A 23,002-nucleotide genomic window follows, 5' to 3' on the forward strand; every position below is an offset into this window, starting at 1 on the left:
GGTAGAGACATGTATGGACAGACTCCTCCCAAACTAGAGTCACTCCTGCACTGGGAAAAAAAGTTCGACATTGTCAGGCTATAGTAGTGGTAGAGCTGACTTGCACTGATTGTGCAAACTGGATTAGAGAACAGCTGTGCACCGTCAGAAGGCACAAGCATGAGAGGGAACACAAATCAGACAATAAAATGAAGACAAGAATGTGCAGTTCCAGCTTTTATTAATAATTTCTCCATAAACAGAATTTACATAGATGTAAAATTTATAATGCAAGTGAAACCACCATGAGTGAAAGGTTTCCTTATCCCAATGAGATCAGATGTGCTTTAGAGCAAGTATAACAAATATAATTTAAGGTAATTCCACAAGAGCTGTAACATTCAATATTCCTCATCATCATCTGTGCCTTCTGCCGACTCTCTCCCAACTTCTTCATAATCCTTCTCCAGAGCGGCCAAGTCTTCCCTAGCCTCAGAGAACTCCCCCTCCTCCATTCCCTCCCCCACGTACCAGTGCACAAAGGCTCTTTTGGAGTACATCAGATCAAACTTGTGATCCAGCCGTGCCCAGGCTTCAGCTATGGCCGTGGTATTGCTCAACATGCAGACTGCACGTTCGACCTTAGCCAGGTCTCCTCCCGGCACCACTGTGGGAGGCTGGTAGTTTATGCCCACCTTAAATCCAGTGGGACACCAGTCCACAAACTGGATAGACTTCTTTGTTTTAATTGCGGCTATAGCAGCATTGACATCCTTGGGCACCACATCGCCACGATATAGCAAGCAACATGCCATGTACTTACCACGTCTAGGGTCACATTTTACCATCTGGTTTGCGAAATCAAAGCAAGCATTAGTGATTTCTGATACAGATAGCTGCTCGTGGTAAGCCTTCTCTGCAGAGATAATTGGGGAGTAAGTGACTAGAGGAAAGTGGATTCTGGGATACGGCACCAAGTTAGTTTGGAATTCAGTAAGGTCAACATTTAAGGCACCATCAAACCTGAGAGAAGCGGTAATGGACGACACTATCTGTGCTATTAGTCTGTTCAGATTGGTGTAGGAGGGCCGCTCAATATCCAGGTTACGTTGACAAAGGTCATAAATTGCCTCATTGTCCACCATGAATGCACAGTCTGAATGTTCTAGAGTCGTGTGAGTGGTCAGAATGGAATTGTAGGGTTCTACCACAGCCGTGGAGATCCTTGGGGCCGGGTATACCGAGAACTCCAGCTTGGACTTCTTCCCATAGTCTACTGAAAGTTGTTCCATCAATAGGGAGGTGAACCCAGAGCCTGTTCCTCCTCCAAAACTGTGGAAGACCAGGAAACCTTGAAGACCACTGCATTGATCAGCCTGCAAGAAGAGATCATTTCTGTTATATAACAGTAATAACCAGTCAATACTATTAAGTCTTCTACAGAAACCCAGACTGAGCAGCTACAGAGTTTGTTCCAGGGACATTATCTTGTGTCTCAACTAGATTATAATCACTAAACAAAACATGTTAAAATTGACAAGAGGGCCAAGATAAAAAAACAAGTGTTCATTTTGGAACTAAAAGCAATCTCAAGATAGAGGACTAACATGGCCATGAAAGCCCAGTGCATCAAGATCAGTGACATTGACTAAATAATGGTTATGGAGTAGGGGATAGGAGATGCTTTGACAGGAAATATAAAATTCTGATTAGTTGGAAGATTTGAATGCAGGATTCAATAAACTGACAGCTTTAACCTTCAACTCCCATCCCCCCCCCCCAAATCAAAGCAGTCTGGAAAGTTACATTTGCTTTTGGGGTGTGGTGGGAGGTATCAAGTCCCAAGAATTAACAATTCCCCCACACATCCTGTGTATGGTAGATATGGGAGATGCTGAAAATGCAAGTTTCTGCATCTGGTTCTCTTTCATTTCACAGGAGATCAAAATGCCTCAATGAAAGAGCATCAAGAGAAACCTCTTTAAAAAGCTCCTTTGTGGGCTTTACTTTAGAAGCTTCATGGGCACAGAAAGTTAGTGTCATGCCCAGTGTGAACATCGCTCCCCTCCACGGGTACCACCTCTGCAGCATCAAGAGCCAAGAAGGGGAGATCCAGCCCTGTAGCACACAAGCTAATCCTCAGCCCCTCTCCTGCCATGGGTGCTTTTTCCATAGGCCTTTGTTAGGATAAAATAGTATGTAATGCAGGTGGGTTTGCCAAATTCGCCTTTATGTACTCTTAGGCAACTGAAAAGCCACTCGCTTTCAGAAAGTTACACATAGTAGACATGCCACCAACTTGGTCAGTTGACAGTGTGCTTGTATTTTTTTTGCAGTTAAACTTTACTTTTTCAGTTAAGTTTATTCACAGCTGTGCATTGCCTGAAGTCTCCTTCCACTGCTGAGGGGACTTGCAAACCCTATCACTTCCCTGTTAATATGGAACAAAGGGGGAGGGTAAGTATCCTATTTACCATTTTACGGATCCTGTCCAAGACCGGATCAACTATTTCCTTCCCAATGGTGTAGTGGCCCCTGGCATAGTTGTTGGCTGCGTCTTCCTTGCCTGTAATGAGCTGCTCTGGGTGGAAGAGGGTGCGGTAGGTCCCGGTTCGGATCTCATCTGTGAAAGTTGTGCATTACATTTAGTATTCAATAGGCTAAAGTCAAACCTGACAAGATGTACATAAAAACTGAGACATGGGGCTCATCACTAAAGCATGGTCACATGTTCTGTATTGGAAGTGTGATTATTCACACTTCCAATTATAGACTCTTAAAAAAAAGCTGAAAAGTAGTAGAGACAAGAGAGCACCTCAGTTCTGAAGCTCCATAAACAGTGTTCTAGTAGTGTTAGGCCTGGATTTACCTACAGGTCTATAGGCTTGTGCCTTATACAAAGATAGACAAGTGGCAGCAGTTTTCCATCCCTCCTCCTCCATGAATTTCAGCTCTAGCAGCCGTCTTCAAGCTACAGCAAGCTCGGGGAATAAGCCTGCACTCACTCAGAAGTTGTGAACTTCCCTCTTTAGCGGAAGCAAGGATTACTCTATGCTGGTTTCTTTTGTTCAGGTCAGCATTACTGTCAAGGGTCCTGATGACAAACCACAGTGCAGCACCGTGAAGCCAGCAGCTTTTAATATTGGTCATTTGCAATGAAGTTGTCACCAAGAGTCAGTAAGTTTACATTACTAAATTTCTGAATGCAGACCTGAAAATTCACAGCCTCTTGGTTTCTGGCCACCCTCAAGCGAAAGGGAGGCCAGGATGCAGTGCAAGGCATTTGCCAGCGAGACCATAAACTGCTCAGCATTCTCCTAGGCTTCAAGTGAGGATTCTCAGGCTGGCAAAATGCACAAGTGCATGCTAGGAGCTCAGAGCCTGCAGCATACTAAGATATCAGCAGTCAGCAAGGGGATAGGGAGTGGGGAGCAGTCCCTGTCAACAATGAGGCACAACCGAGTGTGTTGTGTGTGCTAGTACTAATGGAGAAAGGCACTTACTATGCTTTGGTGTTAGTCCTATGGCTTGGGAATCCTACCTTAGATATTTCAGGACATAAGCCCATTGCACAGGAATTCTCCTGGTGATACAGACTATCACCACCTCCTTAATATGCACATGTGTCATGACCACCATCTCTAGAAATCCAGCCCTAAACTAACTCACCTACACCTTCCCCAGACCTATCTAGAGACAAAGGAACATAACAAAGTCTTGGCTTATCACCATCTTGATTCACAGGAAGGAGCTAGTTTATAGGGAAGTGTTAGGATTCCTGGAAGTTTTGTTTATCCTTGTGAAGGCCATGTGGTCTATTCTTTTACAAGACTATATACTGCTGGCAATATATAGGTGTTTGCAGTAGGACAATCAAAACTCACTTAGTGAGCCAATAAAAGCACCCAATTAGTCAGTCATGAACCCAAAGATAGAATACACACTCAACCCAAGGGGCTTATTTTGTTTTCAAGATGTAGGTTCAACATTACCAATGACCGTTTCCTCTAGGTCTATGAAGACAGCTCTGGGCACGTGCTTCCCCGATCCGGTCTCACTGAAGAAAGTCCCAAAGGAGGAATCCTCTGTGCCGTACGCCTTCTCAGTGGGAATGATCCCATCCGGCTGGATTCTGTGCTCCAGGCAGTACAGCTCCCAGCAGGCATTGCCCATCTGGACCCCTGCCTGGCCAACGTGCACAGAGATGCACTCCCTCTGTTTCAGGAGAGGGAGGGCAGAAAAAAAAAAAAAATATAAGTAAAAGCTACTCAGCATGCTTTAAGAGCTTGGTAACTCAGGCACAGGCAGCACACTTTAATCCTTCCCCAGGAGCTAACGTTTCCAGAGGACCACACTCACCCTAGAATATAGAAGCTGGAGCTTTTATACATTATGGTATTGAATCTTTAAAGGGTGAGCTTTTTTTGTTTTATAGGACAAGCTGACACCATACAGGTCTCCTTATCAGGTGTGGAAGTCTACAAAAATCTTTAAAAAAACTCCCACACACTTTTTTTTCCAATCTTTAAGAAAGTGAAGGTTACTATTAAGAGCTACTTTTAGTAGCTATTACACAGAGCAGCAGTATCTGTCAGTTTGGGAGCTCTTATTCCTAATAGTTAGGGATTTGTCTCTTCAATGCCTCCCACCAGGGCTGCATTTAGAGCCACCCTACACCGTTTTAAATATTCCCTCCAACCCAGAAAATAAGAACAGGCTTGGTGGTAACTAGCTACAGGACAACAGGATATAAAGATATAGCAAGACAAAACTAGTTGATTAAAGTTTTTAAAGCTTCAAATGATTTAGAGAGAATCAGTTTTAAGAACGTTAGTTTGAGAACTATTAAAAGTTTTACAGCTTCAAAGGCTATTGAACACTAATAGAACCTGAGAATCTGGCTCTCCCTCCAGCTAAACACTCGGATAGGGAAATTAATTTCTGTTTATAACCCCCTCTTATTCTGATCTAGGAACACTTGCTCTCAATAACTTGAATACTCACATAAACATCTCTGAAAAACCCCTAGATACGTTACTAGCAAAACAGCTCATGTTACACTATTATACCTAAACTCACCATTCTTGCACAAATCTGTCCCCACACGAATAAACCCAAGCAGCACACGCAGCCTGCTCCCTCTGCCACTATTTAACAATGCAGAGCAAGGAGGGTCAGGTGGGGCCATTTCCTGCCCTCCAAATGGGAAACCCATCCCAGCTGTGCCCAGCAGCCCCGCGCTGCTTTGCTTAAAGATGCAGCGCTGGCTGGCCTGCTTCCAGCAGGGGCTCTCAGCCTGCTCCTCGGGGCACCCCGAGCCGCTCAGCTTCTCAGGATCTCCACCATGAGCAGGCAGGAGGTGGCTCCGAGAGCAATGGACGCAGTGCAGGCAGCTCTGTCTCATGCATATTCATCGTGGAAATCCTGGAAACCTGGCCTGTTTGAGGCTCTGGGGGACCGAAGAAGCCTACCCCTGGCTTAAAAAATATCAGCTTGTTTCTTTGCTCCATTGGGGTGACTTTGGGTCTTATTCTTAGGTCTCCTTTATTTTATTTTTTTCCTCATCCAATATCCTTGACACTTTTTTATATGGCCAAGTCCCCTGTTTACATCTCCTTCCCTGATTGCACTCTTCAGCTGTTTGTGCCCTATTCCTGTTTTCCCAGCTATCTGAGATGGATTTGTATGCACTGCTTCCATTCCTTACAGATCCATCGCTTGCGTTTATTAATGTGGTGAGAGAGTTGTGTGAGAATGGTGAGTTTATGTACAGCAGCGTAAACGGAGGTTAATGGTTTTGAGGTTTTCCTCTTCTAGTAATTGTTTTGTAAGTAATGTATGATAGGGGTGTTTTGTTGTTTTGTTTTTTTTAGAAATATCTGAGTGTGTGTTTAAAGTTCCTAGACTAGGTTAAAGGGGTTATAAGCTGTAATTAACCTTCCCCATCTAAATATCTAGCTGAGGGGAATTGGATTCCAGGTGTTCAAAAACAGAGAAAGTTACACAATTATTATTTTTTGTAATAATCATCAAAGTAAACATTAAAAGTGATTCTCCCTAACACTTTTGAAAGAGTGTTTTATTTTATTAAAGCTTTCTTTAGTAAACTAGTGCTGTCTTACTGTATTTGTCCTATTGTTTTGTAATGAGTTAACTCTAAACTTATCCTAAAGGCTGTTCTTATATTTTGGGATTGGAGAGAATGTAAAAATACATTAGTATAACTCTAAAATGTAATGTGCTCATAAACCATCAAGTACCTTGTGTATCTTTCCACGTAAATATTAAGCTTACTTTTAACAATAAGCACTACAGGACAGTAAGTGTATGATACTTTGTGGGGAAATCCTTCCAATATGATTTATTAGGCTCTTAAAAACAAAAAAACAAGACTCTCTTTAAATTCACTACCATAATGTGTAAAAACTCCTGGCTTTTATATTCCAGGGCACATGTGGCCATGGGCATACTGCGCTGAAAATAGCTCCTGGGCAAGGATTAGTATTTGCTGTCTGCACCCTGAGCCCTCCTTTTCCTCTCTCCTGAAACAGAGGGAGTGCATCTCTGTGCACGAGGGCCAGGCAGGGGTCCAGATGGGCAATGCCTGCTGGGAGCTGTACTGCCTGGAACACGAAATCCGGCCGGATGGGATCATTCCCACCAAGAACGCATCTGGCCTAGTGGATTCCTCCTTTGGGACTTTCTTCAGTGAGACCGGATCGGGAAAGCACGTGCCCAGAGCGGTGTTCGTGGACCTGGAAGAGACGTAAAGAGCACTTTAAAACCAAAATAAGCCCCTTGGGCTGAGCATGTGTTCTGACTCCGGGTTCATGCCTGATTCAGTGGGTGCTCTTATTGTCTCACTAAGAACATAGCGCTTTGATCTTCCTGCTACAAAAACACCTTTAATCGCATGCCAGGAGTGTATACAGTCTTATACAAGAATAGACCAAATGGCCTTCACAAGGATAAACAAAGAACTTCTAGGAATCTTAACAGTTCCCTGTGTTACACAGCTCAGGGGATCACGCTTCTCAGCTACCGATTTTCATATGGAATACAGTATGAAACTTTAACTATCGTTCATGATCTGGTTCAGAACGACCTGTCTGCGTGGCTTAGTGCTACCCTTCCCCTCCAGATGCTTATTAGCAGGCCGATACAGTAAAGCGCGGCAGCGGTTACCCTGTTTCTAACCCGCTTTGTACGCACATTTTGGATGCGTATGTCTAACCCGCGATTCAGTATCCGGTTTTACGCATCCTTACAGCTTACTGAAATCGACGCATATCCCTTTCCGCCCGCCACATGTATATGATATGTTAATGATCGGCTTAAGTATTCCCTCCGATACAGTAACGTGCGCCCAGACTATCGCCTTTTTAACCAGTTATTTTGCTGCGTCTTTAACCTGCATATTTACCGCCTACCCTGACCCTGGCGTTAGTGTGGTGTTCAGTCAGCTTCCCGCTGCCTTGAGCGCCCGGCGGAAACCCAGCAGCAGTTCTCTGAATCAGAATCCGTTCTGTCGCGCTGCAGTTTATGCCACCGCTGGCTCTGCTGGTTGAGGTGCCCGCAGCCAAGAAAAAAAAAAAAAAGCACCACATGCCAGCAACAAAGAGGACTGCTAGAACTGAGTCGCCCAGTCCCAAGCCAACCCAATCCACAGAAAAAAAAACGCTTCTCGCACAAGGGGAGAAGAAAAAAAGTAACCCAACCTGGCGCCACCGCGCTTAACGTCAGAGTACTTCAGTTCCATAGGGAACAACGGACACCGTTTCCGGGGGCTCCTCTGGCCTTCTCGTAGGTCTGGGCTCCTTGTCGCCGCTGACTTGCAGTGGGCACGAGCTCCTGTTTCAGGCCCTATCCCTACACACTAGAGATGTGAATCGTGTCCTCGATCGTCTTAACGATCGATTTCAGCTGGGAGGGGGAGGGAATCGTATTGTTGCCGTTTGGGTGTGTAAACTATCGTGAAAAATCGTTAAAATCGTGAGCCGGCACACTAAACCCCCCTAAAACCCACCCCGACCCTTTAAATTAAATCCCCCACCCTCCCGAACCCCCCCAAATGCTTTAAATTACCTGGGGATCCGGCGGTGGTCCAGAATGGCGGCGGTCCGGAACGGCCCCCTCAATAGGATCGTGTTGTCTTCAGCCGGCGCCATTTTTCAAAATGGCCGCCGCAAAATGGCGGCGGCCATAGACCAAAACGATTCGACGGAGGAGGTCGTTCCGGACCCCCGCTGGACTTTTGGCAAGTCTTGTGGGGGTCAGGAGGCCCCCCCAAGCTGGCCAAAAGTTTCCTGGGAGTCCAGCGGGGTTCCGGGAGCGATTTCTTGCCGCGAATCGTTTTCGTACGGAAAATGGCGCCGGCAAGAGATCGACTGCAGGAGGTCGTTCAGCGAGGGTTCCGGACCTCCGCTGAACGACCTCCTGCAGTCGATCTCCTGCCGGCGCCATTTTCCGTACGAAAACGATTCGCGGCAAGAAATCGCTAAAATGGCCGGCGCCATTTTGAAAAATGGCGCCGGCTGAAGACAACACGATCCTATTGAGGGGGCCGTTCCGGACCGCCGCCGTTCTGGACCACCGCCGGATCCCCAGGTAATTTAAATCATTTGGGGTGGGGGATTTAATTTAAAGGGTCGGGGGTGGGTTTTAGGGGGTTTTAGTGTGCCGGTTTTCCTGCCCTCCCCCTTCCCCCGATTTACGATTTTTTAACGATAAATCGGGGGAATTGGTATTGTATCGTGGCCCTAACGATTTTTTGACGATTTAAAATATATCGGACGATATTTTAAATCGTCAAAAAACGATTCACATCCCTACTACACACCCTTCGCCGTGACCTCGGACGTCCAGCCGGGTAGCTCAGGTCGCGGCGTGCGTTCAGGCACCTTCCCGCTGCCTTGAGCGCCCGTTCTGGATGTCCAGCCGGGCGCTCAAGGCAGCGGGAAGGTGCATGAACGCACTCCGCAACCTGACCGGCAGCAATCGGGGCAGCGGCACCGGCTTCGACCAGCGGCACGTCGGCCCTCGCTCCACTTACTCTGACTTGCGCTAAGGGGCCCCGGGCGACCCTGAGGCTGCCGGCGCCGGCCCGCCGCAGGCCAGTCCACGCTCCAGCCAGTGCGGTCAGTCCCTGGAACTGGAGAAGGAGCTGGAGCTGCACATGAAGAGAGTATTTTGGTGAGTAACTAGTGTGTGTGTGGTACTTGCTTCAGTGCGGACAGACGTTCATGGGCCTGCCCCCCCTGGCTGGACGTCCAAGCCGCGACCTTGGACGTCCAGCCGGGCGCTCAAGGCAGCGGGGTCTGTAGGAGAACCATCCACTTTCCATTTGAAATGACAGGTACCGGCGCACCCAGGATACTGTATAGGCGCCGTATACCGCCCTGTACAGTAAAATGGATTGCGCACGCCTACCGCTTCATGGACGAGCTTTGGACGCCACTTGCATTTGCATCTCATTTGAATACTGTATCGGGCGGTATGTGAACCAAATTGTGCGCGCAGCAAACGAGGGCGCGCCCGGCTCTGCCGCACCCTTTCTTACGCGTCCTTACTGTATCGGCCTGTAGGTGGTTTAAGATCCTCGGCAAAGAATCTCCTAGAAGCCCCAGTTGTAAAGATCGGCAGGCTGGAAGCTACTGGGAGAGCATTTTCGGTGGCAGGTCTGCCGTTCTCAGGGAGGGCGTCGGGGGATGGAGCGCCACATATCGTGCGAAAAAAGTGTGCAAATGTTTTGAAAATCTTCCTGCTCACTAAGGCGTACACTCTTACAGGCTAGGTATTCTCTCCCACTCGTCAGATGCTATATCGGTGTGTCTTTTTTGTTTGTTTTTTTTTTTTTTTTTTTTTAATCTTTTATGATTTTAATTATAAATATGTTAAACTGTTGGAAGGGGGGAAGTGGAGTAGAAATTCTTAAATTTCACTCCCATATGAATCAAGATGGTGACCAGTCAAGATCTTGCTACCTTCCTGTGTCTCTCTCCTATAAGAAAGTTGTTGAGAAAGTGCTGGACTAGGATCTGGGATTGATGCAAGGAAGTCTAGAGGTGACGACAAGGGGGAGCTTCAGAAACGTGCGTGCTAAGGAGGTGGTGATAGTATCACCGGGAGAATCCCTGTGTAATGGGCTTAAGTCCCTGAAATATCTAAGGTAGGGATCCCGTGCCTTAGGACGAACACCAAAGCATGGTAGGTGCCTTTCCCCACTGTTGTCTCATTCTGAACTTATCCTCACTTGCAATAGTATTAGCACACGCACAACACACTCAGTGTGCCTCACTGTTGACAGGGACCACTCCCCACCCCTTGCTGTCTGCTGATTTTATTTTAGTATGCTGCAGGCTCTGAGCTCCTAGCATGCACTTGTGCATTTTGCCAGCCTGAGAATCCTCACTTGAAGCCTAGGAGAATGCTGAGCAGTTTATGGTCTCACTGGCAAATGCCTTGCACTGCATCCTGGCCTCCCTTTCGCTTGAGGCTGTGAATTCCCAAGTCTGCATCCAGAAATTCAGTAGGGTAAAGATAACTATTCGTGGTAGTAACTTCATTGAAAATGACGGGTATCGGCAGCTTCTGGTTTCATGGTGCTGCACTGTGGTTTGTCATCAGGACCATTGACAGTAATGCTGACCTGAACATCAACCAGTATTTAGCAATCCTCCGTTCAGCTGCTGATGCTTAATAGCACAGTGAGCCTAGGGAAGCTCAGCGTCTGAGTGCAGGTTTATTCCCCGTGCTTGCTGCAGCTCGAGGACTGCTCTGGAGCTGACATTTATGGGGAGGAGGCAGAATCAGCAGGCGGGGTGCTTCCCATGCTGCAGGGCTGCATGATGGGGGGGGAATGGAGCATTTGTCACCTGCCCTCCAAATCATTGGACTTAAGGCCTCTGGATTTACACACAGAACATGGAGCTCTGAAGCTCCAGAACCATTGGAGGTGCTCTGTCTTTACCGCTCTTCAGCTTGTTTTAAAATGGACTATAATTGGGAGTGGAAATAACCATACCTGCCCTACACAGGGGATGTGACCATGCTTTAGTGATGAGCCCCATGTCTCAGTTTTTATGTACATCTTGTCAGGTTTGACTTTAGCCTATTGAATACTAAATGTAACGCACAACTTTCACAGATGAGATCCGAACCGGGACCTACCGCACCCTCTTCCACCCAGAGCAGCTCATTACAGGCAAGGAAGACGCAGCCAACAACTATGCCCGGGGCCACTACAGCATTGGGAAGGAAATAGTTGATCCGGTCTTGGACAGGATCTGTAAAATGGTAAATAGGATACTTACCCTCCCCCTTTGTTCCATATTAACAGGGAAGTGATGGGGTTTGCAAGTCCCCTCAGCAGTGGAAGGAGACTTCAGGCAATGCACAGCTGGGAATAAACTTAACTGAAAAAGTAAAGTTTAACTGCAAAAAAAATACAAGCACACTGTCAACTGACCAAGTTGGTGGCATGTCTACTATGTGTAACTTTCTGAAAGCGAGTGGCTTAAGAGTACATAAAGGCGAATTTGGCAAACCCACCTGCATTACATACTATTTTATCCTAACAAAGGCCTATGGAAAAAGCAATTCACCAAAAAAGACTGAAAACTCTGAATATCAATTGGTGTACACCTAGTATAAGTGCTGAAATAACTTTTTCAAATTTATTTTAATTTTTTAAAATTTTATGTGAAACCGCATCAGCAAGCCTGGCGACGGCCGTGAAACACTTGCCGTCCGGACCTCTCGTCATGTGCGGTAGTTAATACTTTTATACTGTCCAAATTTGTTTGAACATTATCTGTTCTCCTTTAAACAATTCATTAGCCCGACAGCGGCCGGTGTTTCGCGATCGGTATCGCTTCTTCAGGAGTCAATTGCGATATCTTGGAACAGATGCTGTATAAAGAAAATAATGAAATCTTAACATATAAAGAATTGTATCTTAAAGAGTACTTAGCTTAGGTGTCACGACTGGCCAACCTTTATCCCGGACGATTCCGTCTCTCCTATCTACAAATTTCGGCGGGGCAGAATAACGCTGAAAAACTCTTCCTTTTAAAAAGCCCGCGATTTTCAGCACGTTGTGACGTCAAAACGTCAATTGAAGGATCTCAAAACAGCTGTGAAAAAGAGCGGAAAACTAACGTGATGACGTTATTAAGAATGATTGTGGCAAGGTCAAAGATGTTACATTCAAGTAATTAGAAATGGGTCACTATGGTTAGATTAAAGAAAAACTTGATACTCTAATGCTGAATTCAGACCGTGTGGCTCCACTGTATTTAAACGATGTATCCAGCGTTGTTCAGCGCGTAGTAACCGCGTGTTGAAGTCTCCTCCTCGCCAACTGGGGGACAATTGTTCCAATACTACAGATTTTAATTCATCAAAATTATGATGTTGTTGAAGACAATGGGATGTTAATGGGGCAGTCAATTTACCAGTGGTGATACAGGATCGATGTTCGATTAGCCTAGTTTTCAAGGCTCGTTGAGTCTTTCCCACGTACCAAAGATTGCACGGACATTGTATTAAATATATCAGGCCTGAAGAACGACAAGTTGTAAACTGCCTTAGAGTCCAAGTGAAATCAATTTTAGAAAAGTACAGGGAAGATGTGTCTATCATCACATGGCATACAGTGCATGCTCCACATGGAGTGTGTGCGCCTATCTGAACCCTGGGCGGAGGGATCTTAGTGTCCGAATGAACTAATAAGTCCTTAAAACTAGAATTTCTCGTGAAGGCAAAGCGTGGAATATCTTGAAATTCATCGTGCAACTGTAATAGATGCCAATTTTGAGATATGATACGTTTCATGACAGAAGTCATTGATGAGAATGGTAAAACGCAAGTGAGCACCTCTGTCTCTTCTATCGGTTTTGGTAAAAATAGCCAATCTCTGTGAGTGAATTTTGCTCGTGTGTATGCGCGCTTGATACAACGTGAAGGATATCCCCGTTTCAAAAAACGGTCCGTCAAAAGCGCCGCCTGAGAGCGGAACTCTTCCGGAGTAGTGCATAATCTCCTGAGCCTAAAAAATTGGCTCACAGGTAGATTCTCCTTTAGAAATCGCGGATGAGCGCTGGAAAAATGCAGGAAGGTATTAGAAGCTATTTCTTTCCTGTAAATGGATGTCTCAAAACCCGTGGATTTCTTCATGATTTTAATGTCCAAAAAATTAATAACTTGTGAGTCGGTCTCTGATGTAAATCTAAGGTGGGAATTACATGTATTGAGCCAACTGATAAATGCCAAAAATTCTGAAGTAGAGCCAGTCCATAGTAGCAGTACATCATCTATGTACCTCTTCCATGTTTTGATATGTTGACCAAAGGGGTTGTTGTTGTATATCCATTTCTCTTCGAAGACAGCCATGTAAAGATTTGCCAAATCTGGAGCCATGGTGGCCCCCATGGCAGTCCCACAGATCTGTTGGTAATATGTGCCCTCAAAAGCGAAAAAATTTTTTGTTAGGGCTATGTCTAATAATATAGACAAAAAACCAGAAGGAATCCTGTGAGGACGCGGTCTCTTATCAAAAAATTCTTCAGCAATAAGCAACATTTCATCTTGCGGAATGGATGTATAAAGTGCTTCGACGTCAAGGGTTGCTAATAGCAGTTGTGTGGTGTCTTCTTGAAAAGTTTCCAAAAACTGTATGATTTGTTGTGAATCTTTAATGTAAGATGGCTGGATGTTAACAAAAGGTGCTAGAAAAAAGTCTATAAACCTAGATAAAGGTTCTAATAGTGAGCCTCTGCTAGAGACTATGGGTCTGCTAGAGACTATGGGTCTGAATTCAGCATTAGAGTATCAAGTTTTTCTTTAATCTAACCATAGTGACCCATTTCTAATTACTTGAATGTAACATCTTTGACCTTGCCACAATCATTCTTAATAACGTCATCACGTTAGTTTTCCGCTCTTTTTCACAGCTGTTTTGAGATCCTTCAATTGACGTTTTGACGTCACAACGTGCTGAAAATCGCGGGCTTTTTTAAAAGGAAGAGTTTTTCAGCGTTATTCTGCCCCGCCGAAATTTGTAGATAGGAGAGACGGAATCGTCCGGGATAAAGGTTGGCCAGTCGTGACACCTAAGCTAAGTACTCTTTAAGATACAATTCTTTATATGTTAAGATTTCATTATTTTCTTTATACAGCATCTGTTCCAAGATATCGCAATTGACTCCTGAAGAAGCGATACCGATCGCGAAACACCGGCCGCTGTCGGGCTAATGAATTGTTTTAAAGGAGAACAGATAATGTTCAAACAAATTTGGACAGTATAAAAGTATTAACTACCGCACATGACGAGAGGTCCGGACGGCAAGTGTTTCACGGCCGTCGCCAGGCTTGCTGATGCGGTTTCACATAAAATTTTAAAAAATTAAAATAAATTTGAAAAAGTTATTTCAGCACTTATACTAGGTGTACACCAATTGATATTCAGAGTTTTCAGTCTTTTTTGGTGAATTGTTTACGGTGACAAGACTGTCTTGGGTTCTTTTGTTTGCTACTATGGAAAAAGCACCCATGGCAGGAGAGGGGCTGAGGATTAGCTTGTGTGCTACAGGGCTAGATCTCCCCTTCTTGGCTCTTGATGCTGCAGAGGTGGTACCCGTGGAGGGGAGCGATGTTCAACCTGGGCATGACACTAACTTTCTGTGCCCACGAAGCTTCTAAAGTAAAGCCCACAAAGGAGCTTTTTAAAGAGGTTTCCCTTGATGCTCTTTCATTGGTGGGGCATTTTGATCTCCAATGAGATGTCGGGAGAACCAGATGTAGATTTGGGGGAAGCTGAAAATGCAAGTTTCTACCCGGGATGCGTGGAGGAATCATTCTTGGGATTTGACTCCCTGAAAGCAAATGTAACTTTTCAGGCTGCTTTTGGGGGCTGGAGTTTTCATGAGGTGAAAGCGAACGGTCATCTTATTGAATCCTGCATTCAGATCTTCCAGCTAATCAGATAAGAATTCACTGAATATTTCTTCCCTGTACGCACCTGGATCAGTCCAGACCCTGGGTTATGTCACCAATCCAGCAGAGGGAGACAGAGAAACATTCTGCTGACTCTGACGTATGCCCTGGAGCGCCACCTGCAGTCCATCAGTATTTCTCTGTCTCCCAGCAGAGGTGGACGTCCCTAACCCCTGCAGTCTGTGGTAGTTTGTTATTTTTTAGTCAGGTAGTTTAGGAGTTAATTTTTTGCAGACTTTCTTTTTCTTTTGAAGAGAGCCTGTTCTTTTCATTTAAGTTATTTAAAAAAAAAAAAATAAAAAATTTTATTTTCCTTCACAGCCGTTTCACTGCCTCCCGGGAGGTTGCCAAGTCCTGAGAGGACTATCCCTCCTGGTTTTTTGAGGCTGCCGGAGTTGGGGAGGTTTTGTACCCAGCAACCACTCCTGGCAGGGGTGATACCGGGGGGCCCGGCTCACTCACCCTCCTTGGAGCAGCTCCTGGAGGCTGCGGCGTTTCGGTCAGGTAAAAAAAATAAAAATAATTCTTCACAGCTGAATCGTTGCTTACTTACCTTTTGGTGTTCGGTGGGCCCGTGCCTTTGTTTTTCACCGGGGTTTCTTTTAGTTTTTTAGTTTATTTCATACTTTTTATTTCGTGCCGTTTTTTCTTTAATGCCGCGAGGCGTGGCCTGCCGCGCTTGTGGAGATGCACGCGCGCGTCTCTCCAGGGAGAGTCTCTGTTCATCCTGTCTCCCCGGGGGGGGGGAAGGCTCATAAGTTTGCCGATAACAAAAGGGACTTGGCCACTTCGCTCGGCCCAGCTGCTCTCCTGCCCCGGACTCATTTTGCTGCAGTGCTGGAACTGAGGAACTCCGGTCTACTCTGAGGGTGGCGACACAACAAGCTATTCAGGGGGCTTCTGACCCGCCTCTGCTTTTGCCACGGCTGGCGGTCCCTGGGGGGGACAAGCCACACGAAACGGGCCATATTTATCAGCTGAAATCCTGGAGGAGATTTCAGATTCTTCTTCCTCTTCTCCTGCCTTTTCAGGGGATTTTCTTCGCAAACCTTACAAATCTAAGAAATTTCATAAGAGACATAAGAGTCTCTCATCTGAACAGAGGTTAAAGCCACGTTCCTCTAAAAAGGCTAGTCCCACGGATTGGGAGTGGGGTCAGCTCCGAAGCGTCCCCTTCGTCTGGGTCTGGATCAGACAATTTTTTCTTCTTCAGATGATTCTGAGCAAGGCTCTTTACCTATCCCGGACAAGTCCTTGCTGGACGGGGATTTAAATGAAGACCCTGCTTTGAATATTAGTTCAGACCCTCATGTTGCGGGTGGGGATGACCCCAAAGTAGTCCGTCTGTTTAGAAGAGAGGAACTTAGTCCCTTAATTCCAGCAATTTTACTGGAATTGGGTCTCGAGGCTCCAATGAAGGATTCTCGGATGGGTGGTATTGACCCAGTGTTGCTTGGCCTTAAAGGTCCCACGACATCTCCTTTTCATCTTTCTCTCACTGACCTTATGTACCGGGAGTGGGATACTCCTGAGTTGGGGCTTAAGGTAGCACGAGCCATGGAAAAATTGTATCCATTACCTGAGGAAGCTTTGGAAATTTGAAAATTTCCTAAGGTGGATGCCGCTGTTTGAGCCGTCACTAAGAAAACAACTATTCCAGAAACTGGGGCTACGGCTCTTAAAGATCTCCAAGATCATAAGCTGGAGGTTCAGCTTAAGCAAATTTTTGAGGTTTCTGCTCTTGGTGTGCGGGCGGCCATCTGTAGCAGCTTGGCTTTGCGAGCTGGACTAAGATGGGTCCAGGCTTTACAAAACAATTCTTCCCTCTCTGAAGAGGAAGTTGCTCAGGCTGGTAGTTTGGAAGCTACAGTTGCTTATAGTGCAGATGCTTTATATGATCTCATTAGGACCTCGGCTCGCTCTATCGTTGCTTCTGAATCGGCTTGCAGACTTCTCTGGTTGAGGAATTGGTCCGCAGACGCATCCTCCAAAGCTCAATTAGGGGCTTTACCCTTTAAGGGAAAATTATTATTTGGTAAGGAATTGGAAGATTTAATTTTGTCCCTAGGGGAAAAATAAGATTCACAAATTGCCAGAGGACCGTCCTAGACCTAGAAGCTCTTTTTCATCTCGCTCTCGTTTTCGGTCTAACAGAAGATTTCGTTCTTCTCTTCCGTCGGCTCCTCCAGCTAAACAGTTTTCAGATAGACAACAGAATTGGTCTCAGTCCTTTCGTGGCTGCTGCTTTGGTAGACCTGGAACTTCTCAAGTCTCAGGAGGCACAAAGTCTGTCCAATGAGATAAGGCCGGTCCTTTCTCCGGTTCTCGTCATAGGGGGCAGGCTGTCTCTGTTTTATGGAGAATGGGCCAGATGTACGTCGGATCAATGGGTTCTATCCAAGACTCGCTACAGCGTTCAAGCGACCTAGGAGCTATAGTTCCAACATCGGAAAGGTCGTTATTCAATTTTCTTCGTCGTTCCCAAAAAGGAAAGAACCTTTCGTCCCATTCTCTATCTCAAAAGGGTCAACCATTGTCTAAGGATTCCATAGTTCCGGATGGAGACTCTTCAGTCTGTCATAGCTTCGGTTCACAGAGGAGAATTTCTAGCATCTCTCGACCTCACCGAAGCTTATCTTCATATCGGCATTCGATCCGATCATCAGAAGTTTCTCAAGTTTTGCATTCTAGGGCAACATTATCAATTCAGGGTTCTCCCGTTCGGATTAGCCACAGCTCCCAGAACCATTACCAAGATAATGGTTGTGGTGGCTGCTCAACTCAGTAAGGAGGGCCTGTTGGTACATCCGTACCTGGACAACTGGTTGATTCGAGCGAAGTCTGAATCTCTTTATTATACAATCAACAGGGTAATCAGCCTTTTGCAGTCTCTAGGCTGGGTGATCAATGAAGACAAGTCACCTATTACCTTCCCAATCTCTGGAGTTTTTGGGTGCACGGTTCGACACTCTTCAAGGGATAGTGTTCCTTCCGGAGCATCGCCTTCTCAAGCTTCAATCACAAATTCGAGACTTAGTCTATTCCTATTCCTTGTGTGCGGGATTACTTGATAGTTTTAGGTTCAATGACCTCTACTCTGGAGTTGGTTCCCTGGGCCTTCGTGCACATGAGACCACTTACAGAGACGGCTCGTTCCAGCCTAGATTGCAACGACATGTACCGCTAGAGATTCCAGATGTGACTGTGGTCACTACCAACGCCAGTCTTTCAGGCTGGGGAGTGGTATGTCAGAATACATCTGTTCAGGGTCAGTGGTCCGAAGAGGAAGCGCAGTGGTTGATCAATCTTTTAGAGACCAGAATGGTTCGTTTAGCCTTAATTGCTCTTCAACCTCTCCTTTGCAGGAAGTCAGTACGGGTTCTTTCTGACAATGCGACCATGGTAGCATACATCCTCCATCAGGGAGGAACCCGAAGCTTCCTGGTAGCTCAGGAAGCACAACAGCTGATCACCTGGGCGGAGCAACATCTGCTCAGCATCGCAGCCTCACACATTGCCAGGGTGGACAACATTCAAGCAGACTTTCTCAGTCGGCATCATCTCGACCCAGGCAAGTGGGAACTGTGCGAGGAAGCCTTTTAAATGATATGAAACAGATGGTCCACTCCGGCAATGGATCTCATGGCCACATTTCAGAATGCCAAAGCCCCTTGGTTCTTCAGCCGCAGGAGGGAAAGAGGAGCGGAAGGAGTAGATGCTCTGGTTCTTCCTTGGCCAAGGGATGTTCTTCTCTACGTGTTCCCTCCCTGGCCTCTGATCGGCAAGGTTCTGTATCGGATAGAAGTTCAACAAGTCGATGTTGTCTTAGTGGCTCCGGAGTGGCCATGCTGTCCGTGGTTTGCGGACCTGGTCAGACTAGCACTGGACGGTCCCCTTCGATTTCAAGATCTTCCGTGCTGTCTGTCTCAGGGTCCGGTTTGTTTGGAAGAGGTCTAACGCTTCTCTCTAGTGGCATGGCTTTTGAGAGGCGTCTGTTAAAGAATAAAGGTTATTTAGATGCTGTAGTGACTACTTTATTGCGTTCTAGAAAACCTAAATCTTTGGCTTATGCAAAGGTGTGGAAGGTTTTTGAATCTTGGTGTAATGAGCATCAAGTAGATCCAGTTCACTCTTCTGTATCCAATATTTTATCTTTTTTAAAAGATGGATTAGCTATGGGTTTGTCCTGTAGTTCTTACAGGTACAAGTGGCAGCGCTTGGATGTTTTCGTGGTAAGGTTCAGGGATTATCCTTGGCTGCACATCCGGATGTAGCGCATTTTCTCAAAGGTGTGCAACATCTACGTCCTCCATTTCAGAATCCTTGTCCTGCTTGGAGTTTGAATTTGGTTCTTAGGGCTCTGTGTTCGGCTCCCTTTGAACCCCTTAATCATACGACTTTGAAGGAGCTCACATTGAAGGTGGTGTTTCTTGTGGCCATTTCTTCAGCTCGTAGAATTTCAGAGTTGCAGGCCTTGTCTTGCAGAGAGCCTTTTCTTAGAATTTCTGATACAGGAATTTCATTACGGACTGTACCATCTTTTTTTTTTTTTTTTACCTAAGGTAGTATCTTCTTTCCATTTAAATCAGTCCATAGAGCTTCTGGCTTTTCCGTGTTTAGATCGTTTGGATCCTTCCTCTAGGGATCTTAAAAAATTGGATGTACAACAAGCTCTGTTGCGTTATCTTGAAGTTACAAACAATTTTCGATTGTCTGATCATTTGTTTTGTGGAGTGGCCCTCGCAACGGTCATAAGGTTTCGAAGGCTACGATTGCTCGTTGGTTAAGAGACAATTCGTTCAGCTTATCTTCTAGTTCGTCGTGACCTTCCTGAAGGGTTGAGAGCTCATTCTACTAGGTCACAGGCTACCTCTTGGGCAGAATTTATTTATTTGGCACTTTTATATACCGATATTCTTGTAACAAGTTACAAATCACCTCTGTTTACATTCAAACAATAACCTTTGCACAAGGATGCATTACATTGAACAGGGAGATCAAGACTTGGAGCCAACAAACGGGGATAAACAATTAGATAACTTGGTTAGAGTATTACAGCTGAAGAACATTTGATGGTCAGTTTCTCCTCAGGAGATTTGTAAAGCAGCGACTTGGAAGTCGTTGCATACTTTTGCTCATCATTACCGCTTGGATATTCACGCTCCAAGTTCGGCAGCCTTTGGAGAGAGTTATTCTCCAAGCGGGACTCTCTGGGTCCCACCCTAATTGAATCAGCTCTGGTACATCCCAGGGTCTGGACTGATCCAGGTACGTACAGGGAAAGGAAAACTGGTTCTTACCTGCTAATTTTCATTCCTGTAGTACCATGGATAGGTCCAGATGCCCACCCTTTATGTCCATATATTATATTTATCTTTTCGGAGAGTCCGCTCGTTCACTGTTTGGGTGATTAAACCGCCTTTTCATGCGGTCTATTTTTCTTAATATTTTTTTTTTTTTTTGGGATTCTGCTTCCATTTAGGATTTGTGAGTTGGAAATTCGTTCTCCTGTTTAGATAGCTAGTTAATGTTAGTAGTTAAATTTCTGCTTTGATACTTGTCAAACTGATTTACTGCAGGTGGTGCTCCAGGGTATACATCAGTCATTAGAATGTTTTCTCTGCCTCCCTCTGCTGGATTGGTGACATAACCCAAGGTCTGGACTGATCCATGGTACTACAGAAACAAAAATTAGCAGGTAAGAACCAATTTTCCTTTGTCATTCAAACATCTCCTATCCCCTACTCTGTAAACACTATTTGGTCAGTAAATGTCCAATTGCTCAGTCTCTGATCAAGTCCTGTCTGAAGATTGCTTTTAGTTCCAAAATGGCCTAGTCTGATCTTGGCCCTCTTGTTTAAACAGGTTTTACAGTTTAGTGTTTGTTAGACAATTGCCTAGTGCACAGGTTCCCAAATCTGTCCTGAGGGACCTCCAGCCAGTCAGGTTTTCAGGACATCTACAATGAATATGCATGAGATAAATTTGCATGCACTGACTCCCTAAAATGCTAATTCTATCTCATAAATATTTATTGTGGATGTCCTGAAAACTTGACTGTCTGGGGGTCCCCCAGGACAGGTTAAGGAACCTTTTGTCTAGTCTGGCTCAGCTAGATTGTAAGCTCCATGGAGCGGGGACTCTATAGCTATACAGTCTAAGCTTTTCTGAGGAAATGACTAATAGAAATAAGCAGCCAGCCAGAAAAGTATTATGCAACACTAACTGTTCACGTCTCTTCTTGCAGGCTGATCAATGCAGCGGCCTTCAAGGTTTCCTGGTCTTCCACAGTTTTGGAGGAGGAACAGGCTCGGGGTTCACCTCCCTATTGATGGAACGACTCTCAGTAGACTATGGCAAGAAGTCTAAGCTGGAGTTCTCGGTATACCCGGCCCCAAGGATCTCCACGGCTGTGGTAGAGCCCTACAATTCCATTCTGACCACTCACACGACTCTAGAACATTCAGACTGTGCATTCATGGTGGACAATGAGGCAATTTATGACCTTTGTCAACGTAACCTGGATATTGAGCGGCCCTCCTACACCAATCTGAACAGACTAATAGCACAGATAGTGTCGTCCATTACCGCTTCTCTCAGGTTTGATGGTGCCTTAAATGTTGACCTTACTGAATTCCAAACTAACTTGGTGCCGTATCCCAGAATCCACTTTCCTCTAGTCACTTACTCCCCAATTATCTCTGCAGAGAAGGCTTACCACGAGCAGCTCTCTGTATCAGAAATCACTAATGCTTGCTTTGATTTCTCAAACCAGATGGTAAAATGTGACCCTAGACGTGGTAAGTACATGGCATGTTGCTTGCTGTATCGTGGCGATGTGGTGCCCAAGGATGTCAATGCTGCTATAGCTGCAATTTAAAACCAAGAAGTCAATCCAGTTTGTGGACTGGTGTCCCACTGGATTTAAGGTGGGCATAAACTACCAGCCTCCCACAGTGGTGCCGGGAGGAGACCTGGCTAAGGTCCAACGTGCGGTCTGCATGTTGAGCAATACCACGGCCATAGCCGAAGCCTGGGCACGGCTGGATCACAAGTTTGATCTGATGTACTCCAAAAGAGCCTTTGTGCACTGGTACGTGGGGGAGGGGATGGAGGAGGGGGAGTTCTCTGAGGCTAGGGAAGACTTGGCCGCTCTGGAGAAGGATTATGAAGAAGTTGGGAGAGAGTCGGCAGAAGGCACAGATGATGATGAGGAATATTGAATGTTACAGCTCTTGTGGAATTAACTTAAATTATATTTGTTATACTTGCTCCCAAAGCACATCTGTTCTCAGTGATTGGGATCCAGAAAAACTCTTCACTCATGGTCATCCCACATGTAAAATGTATAATGCTTCTGCTGTGTAAAGTCCTGTGTAATGGAGAAAAAGCTTAATAAAAGCTGGAACTGCATATTTGTCTTGTCTTCATCTTATATCGTCTGGTAGGGAATACAAATCTTAAATGGTTCTTGTGGCTCCTGACAGCACACATCTGTCACTTAACAGCTATTCTCTAATCAAATTTGCACCAGCACAGTGGGAGTTGGTTATACCACTGCAATATCCTGCTGCTGTTTCCCAGTGCAGTAGCAGCTCTCTTTAGAAGTCAGTCCATGCATGCTGTTCGTACCAGAGTACCGCTATGTCCTGAGCTCCGTCTACACAGCTTGTCGCTCTTCCTTCATCCCATCTTCCAGCTCATTCACTTATCATGCCACTTCTTACCTTTCTATTCCTTGTCTCCCATATTGTTGTCCCTAGGATACAGGACCCTGGAAGGCTGATGGGGGAGGTAGACCCCTGTACAAGTTGAAAGGAACTTGTGGTGGGGCAGAATCCCACCTCCAGGCTAGATCTGCTTATACCTCCTCTTCCATACTGGCACACTTTGTCTTGCTCTGCCAATCTGCTGTCTGTCCCCTGGCTCTCAGTTGCATTGGAAGGGCAGAGTCGTGCCTGGCTGCTCTCTCTAGAAACCAAGCTTTGAGCTTGCTCAGGCCTGGTACCTCCTGCCTGCTCATCTGCTT

At 45.6% G+C, this 23,002-nt stretch overlaps 1 protein-coding gene and 1 pseudogene across 1 annotated transcript; one reads left to right on the top strand and one right to left on the bottom strand.

Moving 5' to 3' along the window:
* Positions 1-203: 203 nt before the first annotated feature.
* On the bottom strand, positions 204-5,206 carry LOC115099319 (tubulin alpha-1C chain-like). The gene is made up of 4 exons (XM_029616898.1): positions 5,059-5,206; positions 3,972-4,194; positions 2,454-2,602; positions 204-1,355 (listed from the first exon to the last, which is right to left on the bottom strand). Exons 1-4 carry the CDS (start codon positions 5,059-5,061, stop codon positions 381-383), a joined length of 1,350 nt encoding a protein of 449 aa, XP_029472758.1. The 5' UTR covers positions 5,062-5,206; the 3' UTR covers positions 204-380.
* A 433-nt stretch (positions 5,207-5,639) lies between these two features.
* On the top strand, positions 5,640-22,286 carry LOC115099321 (annotated as a pseudogene).
* Positions 22,287-23,002: the final 716 nt, after the last annotated feature.

The sequence above is a fragment of the Rhinatrema bivittatum genome, chromosome 9, assembly GCF_901001135.1.
Source record: "Rhinatrema bivittatum chromosome 9, aRhiBiv1.1, whole genome shotgun sequence".
Lineage (NCBI taxonomy): Eukaryota > Metazoa > Chordata > Amphibia > Gymnophiona > Rhinatrematidae > Rhinatrema > Rhinatrema bivittatum.

Excerpts from the sequence above, each read along its gene's own strand:
- LOC115099319 (XM_029616898.1), bottom strand. Across the intron at positions 2,603-3,971 it reads CCTAGAGGAAACGGTCATTG|ATGAGATCCGAACCGGGACC; the intron begins GTAATGTTGAAC and ends CAACTTTCACAG. Across the intron at positions 1,356-2,453 it reads TGGACAGGATCCGTAAAATG|GCTGATCAATGCAGTGGTCT; the intron begins GTAAATAGGATA and ends CTCTTCTTGCAG.